General features: G+C 39.6%; 1 protein-coding gene across 11 annotated transcripts in view; it reads left to right on the top strand.

The window, feature by feature from the left end:
- The window catches only part of RUFY3 (RUN and FYVE domain containing 3), an 82,421-nt gene that overhangs the window by 49,747 nt on the left and 19,521 nt on the right, over positions 1-13,153 (top strand). For all 11 annotated transcript variants that reach the window (XR_010601214.1, XM_065595958.1, XM_065595956.1 and 8 more), the window contains 8 exons: positions 1,354-1,477; positions 2,444-2,505; positions 4,165-4,230; positions 4,332-4,401; positions 8,996-9,088; positions 9,552-9,635; positions 10,328-10,495; positions 12,094-12,191. Coding sequence is in view for 10 of the 11 variants with exons in the window: in XM_065595958.1 (XP_065452030.1) it covers positions 1,354-1,477; positions 2,444-2,505; positions 4,165-4,230; positions 4,332-4,401; positions 8,996-9,088; positions 9,552-9,635; positions 10,328-10,495; positions 12,094-12,191 (765 nt within the window). In the remaining variant the exon portion in view is untranslated. The remainder of the gene's footprint in view (positions 1-1,353; positions 1,478-2,443; positions 2,506-4,164; positions 4,231-4,331; positions 4,402-8,995; positions 9,089-9,551; positions 9,636-10,327; positions 10,496-12,093; positions 12,192-13,153) is intronic.

Below are 13,153 nucleotides of genomic sequence, written 5' to 3'. Positions count from 1 at the left end.
CTCTTTCTCTCTCTCTCTCTCCAGGAACCTCAGTGTTGTCCTCTTCTTGACTCAGCCCTCCATCTAGGTCACTCAGCGTTCCTCTTCTCCCCCCCCCCCCCCCCCCCCCCCCCCCCCCCCCCCCCGCTTTCTGGGGTACAGTCCTGCAATTCTCTGTCACTCCCACAGTGACTCTTCCCTTCACTGCCTCTCTAGTGCCACTTCCCCAGCAGCGGGTAGGACAACCCAGGACCACCCTCTACTCCGGCTTCCAGCCAGGGAACCCGACAACACGCAGCCAAAATCTGCTCAGTCCCCAACCTTGCTGCATATTCCCTGGGCTGCTTCCTACTCTTGTGGCTCACCCTTCCTTCTCCCAGGGTCTGCCAGTTTCACACTCCCTCCTCTCAGGGAGCAATGCTGGCTATAGACCTCTGCAGCCTCCAAACGCTCCTCCCTCTTCCCAGGGAGTGACTGCCCTTTCCCAGCTGCCCAGCCCCATCTGTTGCCAGCTCCCTGGCTTTGTAGGCCCTGCCTCTTCCTTCCCAGCTGAGCCTGTTTACAATCGATCCCTGCTCCCTGGCTCTTCCTCCAGGTACAGGCTGTGGCGCTATTAGGCCTATGCGGTCACCCCATCACAGCAATAATGATACTCTGTAAAATGCTTTGAGATCTATGGATGAAAAGTGCTAAGTAGTATTGCATCATTGAATGCCTATTTTTCTTTATGAGGTTTTAGTATTTTTGGCTTTATGAATATTCATTTTTTAATTCCTTCAGTTATCTTGAGTGGGGGTGGAGAAGCTTGAAATTACCACTAGGAAAATGTAGGGTGGTCTATTGTCAGAGGGGAGGTTTATAACCGAGAAAAATTAGGATATGCAACTTTTTAAAAGTTTAATATTTGCTTAGCATTCATGACTCTTTTTTGCTTTTAATTTGAAAAATAAATGAGTGATATATTACATCAGTCAAAGCTGGAAACCCGAGACCTGTCTGCAGTAACTTACCATGTGCAGGATATACCTACAGAGCTATCAAGCCTACCTTATGTTGGGCCTTTGTCTCACATTCATGGCTTAGCAAGTTGAGAGGTCTAGATCCTTTCTAGATCTCTCTCAGGTCAGAGCAGCAGTATGTTGATAGAGCCATGTACAGCTGCTGTATAGACTGTCCACTAGCTGCCGGCCATCTAATCGGGTACGAGGGGAGGGTGTTAACGCTTTATTGTTGTCTTAGAAGATCACAGGGCAGGAGTGTAGTGGGTAATAGAGCTCATGCCAATTTATCTGTAAGTGTCTCTTCAAACTCCAACTTGTTTTTTAAAGGTTTTAGTCATGTAACACTTACTGTCTCTTTTGGTGCATCTTGCAGTGAATTTTACGAGCCTAATGCTCTCATAATGGAAGAGGAAGGTCACATAATTGCTGGCCTCCTAGTAGGGTTGAATGTCATTGATGCAAACTTCTGCATGAAAGGAGAAGACTTGGATTCACAGGTATTGGATATTAATAATCATAATACCTAGCTGTTCTAAGTATTTCTGGGATGAATTGCACTCACTAAAATTATGCTGGTTTTTGATTGTATAGTTTTAGATTATACCAAGTAGTTAAACAAAGGGAATACTGTAAGTATTTGCTTCTGGGATTGTATTAGTTCCAAACAGTGACACTGGGTTTTGCAGGATAAAAAGTGTGTGTGTCTCATTTTCTGTTGTTTTTTTCTACCTTCCTCCTATTTAATATTTGCCACCGGAGGTGAACCTTTTGTACTTGGTTTCTACATTTAGATGTAACATCTTTTTTTACATAGAAGTGCTGACAGAACACTTTCCACGGCTACCTACTGTGCAGAGTGCCACTGCCTCTGTTCCTTTTTGTTCATTTATTTTTTTAAATGACCAGCCTGAGAGACCATCCCTTCTGTTTCTCTTTGCTGCTGCTCCTCATTGTGATCTGCATACAGGCCACAAACAGCAGAGTGAAACTTACTGCATGGCAAAGGAGGAGGAAGTGAAAACTGAGAAATGAAGCTGGAGAAGAGAACTGAAAAGAAGGGGGGAATGCTGCTCTGACCGGGGTCAGGAGTATTAGTTTTTCGAAAAGCGTGTGTCAGGAAATCGTTTATAGCTGATAACAAAAGGGAAGTAAGTTAACATGCATGTCTGATTCAGCTTATGTAGCTGGTGTGTATAGGAGTGTGTTGATCAAGATCTGCTGTCGTTCCCTCCTTCCAGTACTCCACTTACATTGCAAAGGGTAGCAACTTGACCTTCTACTTGAGCTCATCCTTGTTTTTATCAGTTCTGGGTAGATTGTTGGTATAATGGATTTATCCTAGATTGTAAATCATAAGAAATGCATTGATCTTATAAACACACCAGTGACACTGAAATTGTGTAGGTAAATATTTAGGAAGAGTTATACAGCCATATGTAAAATACTAAAATCTTCCTTTGTAGGTTGGAGTTATTGATTTTTCAATGTACTTGAAGGACACGAACAGCAGTAAGGGCAATGAAGGGTAAGTACAAAGGGAAACGTGTCCTTTTTTGGGGAGGGAGAGGGGAAGGGGGTTATTTGGCTTTTGAGTAGTAGTACAAGTTGCCCCATAATCCTATAGTTTTAATTAAAACACTGCAGTCATGCTGAATTCCATTTTTGTTCTAATTATAGTTCTGGGATGGAATTCAGAAAGCAAACAAAGGAAAGAACAGGAAAGTATCCAAAATCTCAGGGAAGAGGGGTTGCTTTTATTGACTTAACCAACAATTAAATCAGAGAGCATTTTACAAAGCGAAAAGGCACAGCAATCAAACTTGTGGTAGGCCATTTTCTAGAGCTCTTTCAGTTTAAGAGCTGCGTGGTTTGGGATTTTCTTTTTCCAAACAATTATATGACCAGAAGAAGAGTCTTCAATCTCTATCATCATAGGGGGATGTATAAGAAATAAATCCCCCATTGTGTAAATGAACCAGAATGTACTTATCGGATTAGTTTGAGTTCTTGTACCTGCATATATGCAAGTAGATGTATAACACTGTATAGGAACAGGAGATGGAAAAATACAGGAATATATAATACATATAAATATGACTTGCTGTACTTCTGAAATCCATTAAATCCTCTTCTTCATTGAGTTCTATCATTTTCCATTCATTTGGTGTTACCTTGAGTCTTCAGAGTGAGGTAGTTTACACTTTCCTCTTGTATTTGTCATTTTTGAAAAGTAATTTGTTTTCATTTAACTTTTCATGCTGGAAATGCATGAAACAAAGTCTGGTTTCATGTTTTGTTGAGTGGATCGTAGGGGTATGGCTTTGTTTTGTTAAGCTTGAAGGCAGTACGCAGAACAATACTGGTACTTGTTTATTTGAATTTTCTCTTGCTAATCAAAATGTCTTCCTTGATTGATTGGGCATTCTGTGCAAATTATACAAACTTTGTCCTGCTAAATGTTGTACTGACAACTTGTCCAAAGTCCAAGGGCTGTAACTAATTTATATAAAGGCACAGATTACAACTGCTCTCATCTTTCAATATGCGTATGTGTCACATGGAGGAATTCACACTCAGTCCTGTAGACTCCATCACAATTCAAATAGCCTTCTTCTCAGGTACAGATAGTTCTTAGATAGCAATGTTGTCTGCACTGACCTGTCTACTCTGAGAACTTTAAAGATGAATATCCTTGACCTTAGAATCTGAAGTTGAGAGAAGGGAGCAAAGAGACATTTTTTCTCTCTCTCCTTTCCTCTTCCCCTTCATCTGCTGAATGATCCCACTCTATAGTCTTCTTTTGGCCCCTAGACAGCCCACTTCATCAGGGAACCACTTTAGGCTCCATGCTAGGAATCCCCCCCACTTCAGCGACAACCGAAACAGGTCAAGATGGAGGGGACATTCTTGGTAGGGAAGGTTGGATGAGGTAGAACTAGCTCTGCCTGGTAGTCCTGGCCTTCCTTCCCAATGGTAACAGGCCTTCCTTTCTGTAAAGAACAATTGCCCCCTAGAGACCTCAGGAAACACCACAGAACTGACCAGTATCTGGAGGATTAAAGATGAGCTGGTCATAGCCTGTGCTTTAGCCATTCCTATAGTCCCATGAGACAATTATGGCTTGTAGGTTGGGAGAGAGCTGTATATCAGGAAGCACTGACTATTCACTGTGTCTGTTTTTCAGAGATGGTCAGATAACTGCTATTCTGGACCAGAAAAATTATGTAGAAGAACTCAATAGACACTTAAGGTAACAAGTTCTTTTCTCTTACGGTATGATCTAAGAGACATAGAGTGGTTGTTATATTTATTTTTCAAGTAACCAGTAGCTTTTTCTCTTCAATTTGACAGTGCCACTGTAAACAATCTGCAGGCAAAGGTGGATGCTTTAGAAAAATCCAACACTAAACTTACTGAGGAGGTAGGTGTAACAGAAAAGGGGTGCATCTTCGTTGCTCTGTGAAATTCTGAATTAAGGCAGAAGTGATACCTGATTCCTGAATTAAGTTGTAATGATTGATGTCAAAGGTGAACTGGAAAGCTGAAATGAAAACTGAATTAAGCACAGGGTTGTGTTGTTTGTTGCCACTAACTAGGCATGAAGGACCCTCCGCAAAAGAATGCTTTTTAAAATTAACTATTTTAAAAAATCGTTTTCTCATCTCTGAAATCTTATTGATACTTTCTGCTTATTGGAAGGCATCAGAATGTGTCCCAGAATGCATCGTATGAGATATCTTGGCTTGCCACCACACAACATTTTGATTAAAAAACAAAACAGAATGATACAAAATTATCATGGTACACATTAAATCGATTAAAAGCTGACTAACTGAGAGGTCTCAAAATGTAATTGTAAATGGAGAATCATCAAGCAGGTGTGTTTTTAGTGGAGTCTCACGTGGATCAGTTGTAGGCCTTTCGCTATTTACCCTTTATTTATTTTTTTAATGACCTGGAAAATAAATCATAAAATCATCGCTGATAATGTTTGCAGATGACCCAGAAATTGGGGGAGTAGTAGATAATGAAGAGGACAGGTCACTGATAAAGAGTGATCGGAATCACTTGGTAAGCTGGGCACAAGCAAACAATGCATTTTAATGTGGTCAAATACAAAAGTATATATCTAGGAACAAAGAACGTAGACCCTGCTTACGGGACAGAGGACTCTGAATAAGATGTGAAGGTCATAGTGGATAATCAGATGAACATGAGCTGCCAGTGTGCCACTGTGGCCAAAAGGGCTAATATGATCCTTGCATGTGTAAACAGGGGAATCTCAAGTAGGAGTAGAGAGGCTGTTTTACTCGTCTGTATTTGCACTGGTGCGACTGCTGCTGGAATAAAACGTCCAGTACTGGTATTCACAGTTGAAGAAAGTTGTTCAATGAGTGAGAGTTCAAAGAAGGAGCCACAAGAATGATTAAAGGATTAGAAAACATGACTTAGACTTGAGTTCCTCAATCTATCACCATATTTAGCTTAATGAAGAGAAGGTTAAGGAGTGACTTGATCAGTCTGTCAGTACCTAGGTAAAGTACAAATTGTGGATGATGGGCTCTTCAGTCTAACAAACATAAAGGTTTGATAAGATCCAGCGGTTGGAAGTCAAAACTAGACCCATCAGACTGGAAATAAGGTATACATTTTTAAAGGTGAGGGTAATTTAATCACTGGATCAATTTATCAAGATTGGATCTTGTTCAAACAGGAATTATTTGGGGGGAAGTTCTATGGCCTGTGTTATACAGGAGGTTAGACTAGGTGCTCTCAATGGTCCATTCTGGCCTTGGAACCTGTGAATCTATGAATATCTTCAGTGAACTAGGAATTTTTGAAGAAATGTTCAGAGGATGTTTGTTTTAAAATGTATTTCTTTGGTAAATATCTGCTTCTGTATCAGCTCTTACTTGGTGTTGTCATAGCGTACGTTGAAATGTAAAGATGACTTTTTCCTGTATCTGCTCAAAATTTGCTGAATATAAATAAAAATGTCACTCTGCAGAAAACCCCCACAGACTGGTCACTTAGGTCAGTCAATACACAAATCTAGGTATAACTTTTTTTTTCCTTTTCCATTTTTGCTTTGTAGTTCACCTTAAAGCCAGAAATGCATTCTAATCTTCCCCGTTCTACTACAGGCCTCCTGTATGACTTTGGACAAATCAGTTAATCTCTTTCCCTCCGTTTCCCATGTAAAATGGGGAATAATGAGTTTGGATTCTTGTCCCTTTTGTCTGTTTAGATTAGGTGCTCTTTGGATGTAGACTCTCTTAGCACAAAAGGGGTCTGATATTAATTAGGATCTCGAAGTGTTATGATAATACAAATGAAAATAATCTCTGGAAAAGGACAGCTTTGCAGTCTCTCCTCTGGCATCCAATTTCACTAGTGGATCTGACTGTATCTACTCATGTAGGGAAGGTAGAAAAGTTTTTTGTTATATACTAATCTTCAGTCTTCACGGCTGAGGATGTTAGGGAGATTCCCAAACCTGAGCTGGCTTTTGTAGGTGACAAATCTGAGGAACTGTCACGGATTGAAGTGTCACGAGAGGAGGTTTTGGAATTAATTGATAAACTTAACATAAACAAGTCACCGGGACCAGATGGCATTCACCCAAGAGTTCTGAAAGAACTCAAATGTGAAGTTGCGGAACTGTTAACTAAGGTTTGTAACCTGTCCTTTAAATCGGCTTCTGTACCCAATGACTGGAAGTTAGCTAATGTAACGCCACTATTTAAAAAGGGCTCTAGAGGTGATCCCGGCAATTACAGACCGGTAAGTCTAATGTCTGTACCGGGCAAATTAGTCGAAACAATAGTTAAGAATAAAATTGTCCGACACATAGAAAAACATAAACTGTTGAGCAATAGTCAACATGGTTTCTGTAAAGGGAAATCGTGTCTTACTAATCTATTAGAATTCTTTGAAGGGGTCAACAAACATGTGGACAAGGGGGATCCAGTGGACATAGTGTACTTAGATTTCCAGAAAGCCTTTGACAAGGTCCCTCACCAAAGGCTCTTATGTAAATTAAGCTGCCATGGGATAAAAGGGAAGGTCTTTTCATGGATTGAGAACTGGTTAAAAGACAGGGAACAAAGGGTAGGAATTAATGGTAAATTCTCAGAATGGAGAGGGGTAACTAGTGGTGTTCCCCAAGGGTCAGTCCTCGGACCGATCCTATTCAACTTATTCATAAATGATCTGGAGAAAGGGGTAAACAGTGAGGTGGCAAAGTTTGCAGATGATACTAAACTGCTAAAGATAAGTCCAAAGCAGACTGTGAAGAACTTCAAAAAGATCTCACAAAACTAAGTGATTGGGCAACAAAATGGCAAATGAAATTTAATGTGGATAAATGTAAAGTAATGCACATTGGAAAAAATAACCCCAACTATACATACAATATGATGGGTGCTAATTTAGCTACAACAAGTCAGGAAAAAGATCTTGGAGTCATCGTGGATAGTTCTCTGAAGATGTCCGCGCAGTGTGCAGAGGCGGTCAAAAAAGCAAACAGGATGTTAGGAATCATTAAAAAGGGGATCGAGAATAAGACTGAGAATATATTATTGCCCTTATATAAATCGATGGTACACCCACATCTCGAATACTGCGTACAGATGTGGTCTCCTCATCTCAAAAAAGATATCCTGGCACTAGAAAAGGTTCAGAAAAGGACAACTAAAATGATTAAGGGTTTGGAACGGGTCCCATATGAGGAGAGATTAAAGAAGCTAGGACTCTTCAGCTTGGAAAAGAGGAGAATAAGGGGGGATATGATAGAGGTATATAAAATCATGAGTGATGTGGAGAAAGTGGATAAGGAAAAGTTATTTACTTATTCCCATAATACAAGAACTAGGGGTCATCAAATGAAATTAATAGGCAGCAGGTTTAAAACAAATAAAAGGAAGTTCTTCTTCACGCAGCGCACAGTCAACTTGTGGAACTCCTTACCTGAGGAGGTTGTGAAGGCTAGGACTATAACAGAGTTTAAAAGAGAACTGGATAAATTCATGGTGGTGAAGTCCATTAATGGCTATTAGCCAGGAGGGGTAAGGAATGGTGTCCCTAGCCTCTGTCTGTCAGAGGGTGGAGATGGATGGCAGGAGAGAGATCACTTCATCATTGCCTGTTAGGTTCACTCCCTCTGGGGCACCTGGCATTGGCCACTGTTGGTAGACAGGATACTGGGCTAGATGGACCTTTGGTCTGACTCGGTATGGCCTTTCTTATGTTCTTATTGTGCAATTAAAAATTGAGTACTTTAAGTGGCAGCCTGATTATGCTGCTGTTTTTAGTTATAATGTAATAAATGGCCTTTTGTTTAAAGCCTGCAAAATTCATATGCTGTGCTAATCAAACTTATTCGTGTCTCCGACCAAATTAATTGCAGTACTTATCAAAGTATTTGTTGATAAACAATTTATTTTCTGGTCATTCAGTGGAGTCTCCATATTGGTTAAAGTAATAACTAACATTGTAACAACTCTGCCCACCAAAACTATTTGCGGCACATACCTAATTAATTGTGTTGCATGTCATATCAATTAATGCATTTTGCATGAACTGTACAAAAGAACCATGGTCTTGTCAGGATCCTTTTTTCCCAGTTTTGTCATATAATGAAACCACTCAACCAACATCTTGCAATGTCATTGAGCTTTTGTTGAGTGGAGGAGGTTACATAAGTTATGATTTACAAAGTAATTCGCTCTGGGAAAGCTTTTCCAAGTTACTTTGGTTTGCTTCTGTATTAAAATAAGTAATCTATTGGTCATGGATGTCTTTCTCCCAGGAGTTCCAACATGGAGTAGGACAAAGAACCACTCCCCCAAGTAGGCCAGTGAAGATCTTTCTTCTGTTAAGATTCTCATATCGCACCCATCACTGCCTTAGCTAAAATGCCTGAGCACATTGGTATCCAAGTAGTGTAAATAGCTGTCCATTCAGCCAAGTGAAACATCAGCGTCTAAGTTACAATTCTCTGGTTCTGTTTACAGCTTGCAGTTGCAAACAACAGGATTATAACACTGCAAGAAGAGATGGAACGAGTTAAAGAAGAAAGTTCTTACCTCTTGGAAAGTAATCGTAAGGTCAGTGTGTGTGTGTCATGAATCTTCTTCTTTTTTTTTTTTTTTAAGTGGGAATCACACTTACTTGTGCCATTGGCACTCTCATTACTCAAGTCCATCTTTTGTTCTACAGTCAAGGGGAACTCCATAGAACTGTTTCAAAGATTTTACTTAACCAGATAAAAGATGTTGGTATCCACTGCAGAATCTTTCTACTTTTTGAAATTATAAAGACATTTCATCAGATTTTATAAATTGTTCATACTTAAAATCCTATTGTATACATCCTGCAGATGGCTAGACTGATTATACATAATTGCATTAAATAACGCATGTTGGTGAAGGGAAATAGTAATGTCACAAGTATGTTACTTCTGTATTAACTCAATGAAGACTATCGATGTTTGAAAACAGCAGAAGCAAATCAACAAATATGAGGATTCTGATAGTTTGCCATCTGATTTGTTCTCTTTGTTAACTCTAGGTAACTAAGCAAGACAGAACTGCAGATGGACTTGCACTGAGTGAAGCACGGAAACAGTTAAAGGAGGAGACTCAGCTACGGCTGGTAAGCTTGGTCTAAACTCAGAATTCGGTAAAGTATTATGTTTTATATAGTCATTCATTGTCTAACAATTAACCTTTTGCAAAGGGTATGTGTTATGGTCCAAGATGCAAGTAAGGGTGATAGTATTCCAAAATACCTTGCTTAATAACCATTCATAACCTTGCCTAATAACTTCATTTTGTTTTAAAACAATCTACCAAAAGTAATTTTCCTGCTTCACAGCAGAATACTTACCAGATTTGGCTCAACATCACACAAAACATGCATTGAGCTTCTATTTTTGTATTTAAGAAATTCAAATGATATACTTGAGCCTACAACATGGACACCTGTCAACTTTTGTTATACAGCACAATGGGATAAGGGTGGGGAAAATGGTTGAACGGGGTATTCTTGTGAAATAAGAGGTCTACAAACATTTCACGAATTAAAAATATAAATTTGGCCCAAATAGAGTTTTCTGATTGGTTGCCAGTGAAGCCATATATATAGCTATAATACTTGGCTGTTATGGCATCTGTTTTCCTTTATTTAGTTTCTAAATTCTATTTATAGTGGCCATAAGATGTTTGTAGTGCAACATGATTAATAGTATGTGTTGATGGGGTGGAGGGCAGGGTGGATTATCACACATTAGTTCAGTCGTATTCTAGTCAGAAGACTTGTTATAAAACATAATGTGTGTGTTTCAGGATGTAGAAAAAGAACTAGAGGTGCAGATTGGAATGAGACAGGAGATGGAGCTGGCCATGAAGATGCTGGAAAAAGATGTTTGTGAGAAGCAGGATGCACTAGTGGCACTCAGGCAGCAACTAGATGATCTCAGGGCACTAAAGCATGAACTCTCCTTCAAGCTGCAGGTAGGGAAGGAAGCCAATGAAATGAAATGGTCCCTTTGTAGCTATGGCATGTAGGAACCAACTAGACTACTTTTTTTTCTTATCAGAAAGTCATTCGTGAGGGAAGAAGAGGGTCACTTGTATACCTTTTCTTTTCCTCCCTGCCCTATCCTTCCCCATCTCCTAATCTCACTATGGATTCCATTTGATTCCTTCAACCCTCAGCCTGCGTTGAGGCGAACCTTTCTAACTGAGGAAAGCTGAACGTGACTTGGTCCAGAAGCAGCAGAGTCTGTAGAAAGTCAGAGTCTGTTCTTGGATCCTTCATGTAGTCATGTGGTTTGCCAGCACTACAAGGCTGGCTCATACCTTTTTAAAATAAAAAATGCTCACCAGATGCAGGGACTTGTGAGGAAAAAGCATCCCATGATATCTAAACACTTATCTGTTGAAAGTAAGACAGTAATTTTCCCCTAATACATGGCTGTTTTGAGAGTTGTTGGGTAAGGATGTCTCAGCAGCTTGCTCCCAATCACCTGATACTGTTTTTGGAGCAGCTTGCATAGCTGGTCAGTGTTCAGTAGTTCCACTTCTGTTCCCGTCTTAACATGCTAGAAACTAAGGAGATGGATCTTTTCCCAATACTTATGGGAGATGGTGTGTGAGCAAGCTCCCTTTCTGCTGCATTTCACTTTTATTAGTGCAAATAACTGTGTATAACAGTGTATAATCTCCTTTCTCTAGACTGCAGCACAAGTTTTAAGTAACTGTAGAAACTAGGATAACGCAGCAACATTTTCAGAATCCGTAGCCTGTGGTTTTACTTCCTAATTTCATTTGCCAATTTAGACTTGGGCTGTCCTCAGTCACAGCTTATATGAGGTTTTCTTTTGTGTTCTCTACTGTAACACACGAGGTATCATTTGCTATGGTATATAATGATAAAATGAAATCATTTGTATGGGTTACCATGGACAGAGACAGGGTTTCAAAATCATAGTCCTTATAACTTCTGCTTCTAGAGGACCGCCTGCAGCATAAGCAAAGTCCGTTCTAAAGAAAAGCTCTAACGACCAAACCTAAAAGTAAACATATCACTGTAAACACAACGTATTTATAAAAACAAAACCATGATAGCATCTGTCTAGTAAAATCTATTATTTTAATGTATATAGTTCCACTGGTCACTGAAATCTACTAGAACAGACTACTCAGACAAAACCAGACAGCTAATGCCCAGAGAAATAAGTATTCAACTTAATTTCAAAACCATAAATAGATTTTGCTGCCAGACAGTTGACAGTTCAGGCAACTGGCACTCTTGTGCCACACAATTGATGGTGTAGTATTGATACTACATCAGTTGATGCTACATCAATCTATGCCATGGGTTCAGATAGGATACTTTATATATAAAATAAAATTCTTTATTTACTTACTCACTTACCAGGACATGGGGAAATGCTTGTCCCCACTATTAATCTTCGCTTCCGATCTTTGCCCTTTGGATCACTCCTTCTTACCTGTTTTAGTATCACCAATTCCATTTCATTTTCCAGTGTAGTTTATTTCATATTTATCACTGCTTACTGAAGTCATTAGGTAACTTTCCTTTCCAGAGTTCAGACCTGGGAGTGAAACAGAGGAGTGAATTAAACAGCCGTTTGGAGGAGAAGACAAATCAGATGGCTGCTACTATTAAACAGCTTGAACAAAGGTAAAAATGAAACTTGTTTATTGCAAAATATAAATGTCTCCCTGTGGTATGTGGTATACTTTTGCAGGTGCTAAAAATGCATATTTTTTAGATAAACTTGTTACACAGAGCTAAACAAATATCCCAGACACGCTAAGCGCTATTTCTAAGAGTCCTTTATAGATATTTTTTTGAAACGTTAATATTATCTGAGTTGCATTCAATGGCCTAGGCCTGCTTTCGTTGAAGTCTGTGGCAAAATTCCCATTGAATAGCATGGGAGCGGAACTGGGCATTACAACAGTGGGTCAAATCCTACTGCTCTTACTCACCTGAACAGTCCCATGGAAGTAAGTGGAACTATTCAGATGAGTAGAGAGAGCAGGACTTGGCCCTATAGCAGTAATTCCATGATAGACTGGTAGCTAGGACATTCTTTTGTGCGCTCAGGAAAATCCTCCATAAATGAGAACATCCTGCTAAAATATCAATTATTGTAGATGCTTGTTTTATACACACAAACAGAGCATACATATATAAAAGCTAATTATTGGAATCCTTGTCAGCATTGTTGAATGTGAAGATGTAACACTGGGTAATTAATTGCCTATTGTTAATTTAAATAGAGCTGTACAGCACCACTAACACTGTACAAATGGATGACTCACAGAAGCATACAGTCCATATTAGACACAAGATGGTAGGGATGGCAATACAGTAGTGTGGGCATGAAGGACAAGGATTAGAACAGTCAGAGCTGAAATATGCTTATTGTTACATAAGACTCTAGTTCTGTTTTTAAAACTATCCTATATTAAAACTGGAATTTCCATCTCCGTGAAAACTGAGACCCATGTTTGTTTCTGGGAGGTCTGAAGTGCAAGAAAGCACAGTGAAACTAACTTGGGGGGTGGGACTGTAGAGGACTATTTCTGGCACTAGGAGCTAGCAGAGGTGGCGGATGGGAACAATATCCATTAGTG

Source organism: Chrysemys picta, chromosome 5 (assembly GCF_011386835.1).
Source record: "Chrysemys picta bellii isolate R12L10 chromosome 5, ASM1138683v2, whole genome shotgun sequence".
Lineage (NCBI taxonomy): Eukaryota > Metazoa > Chordata > Testudines > Emydidae > Chrysemys > Chrysemys picta.
This window is presented reverse-complemented; position numbering and strand designations above follow the sequence as displayed.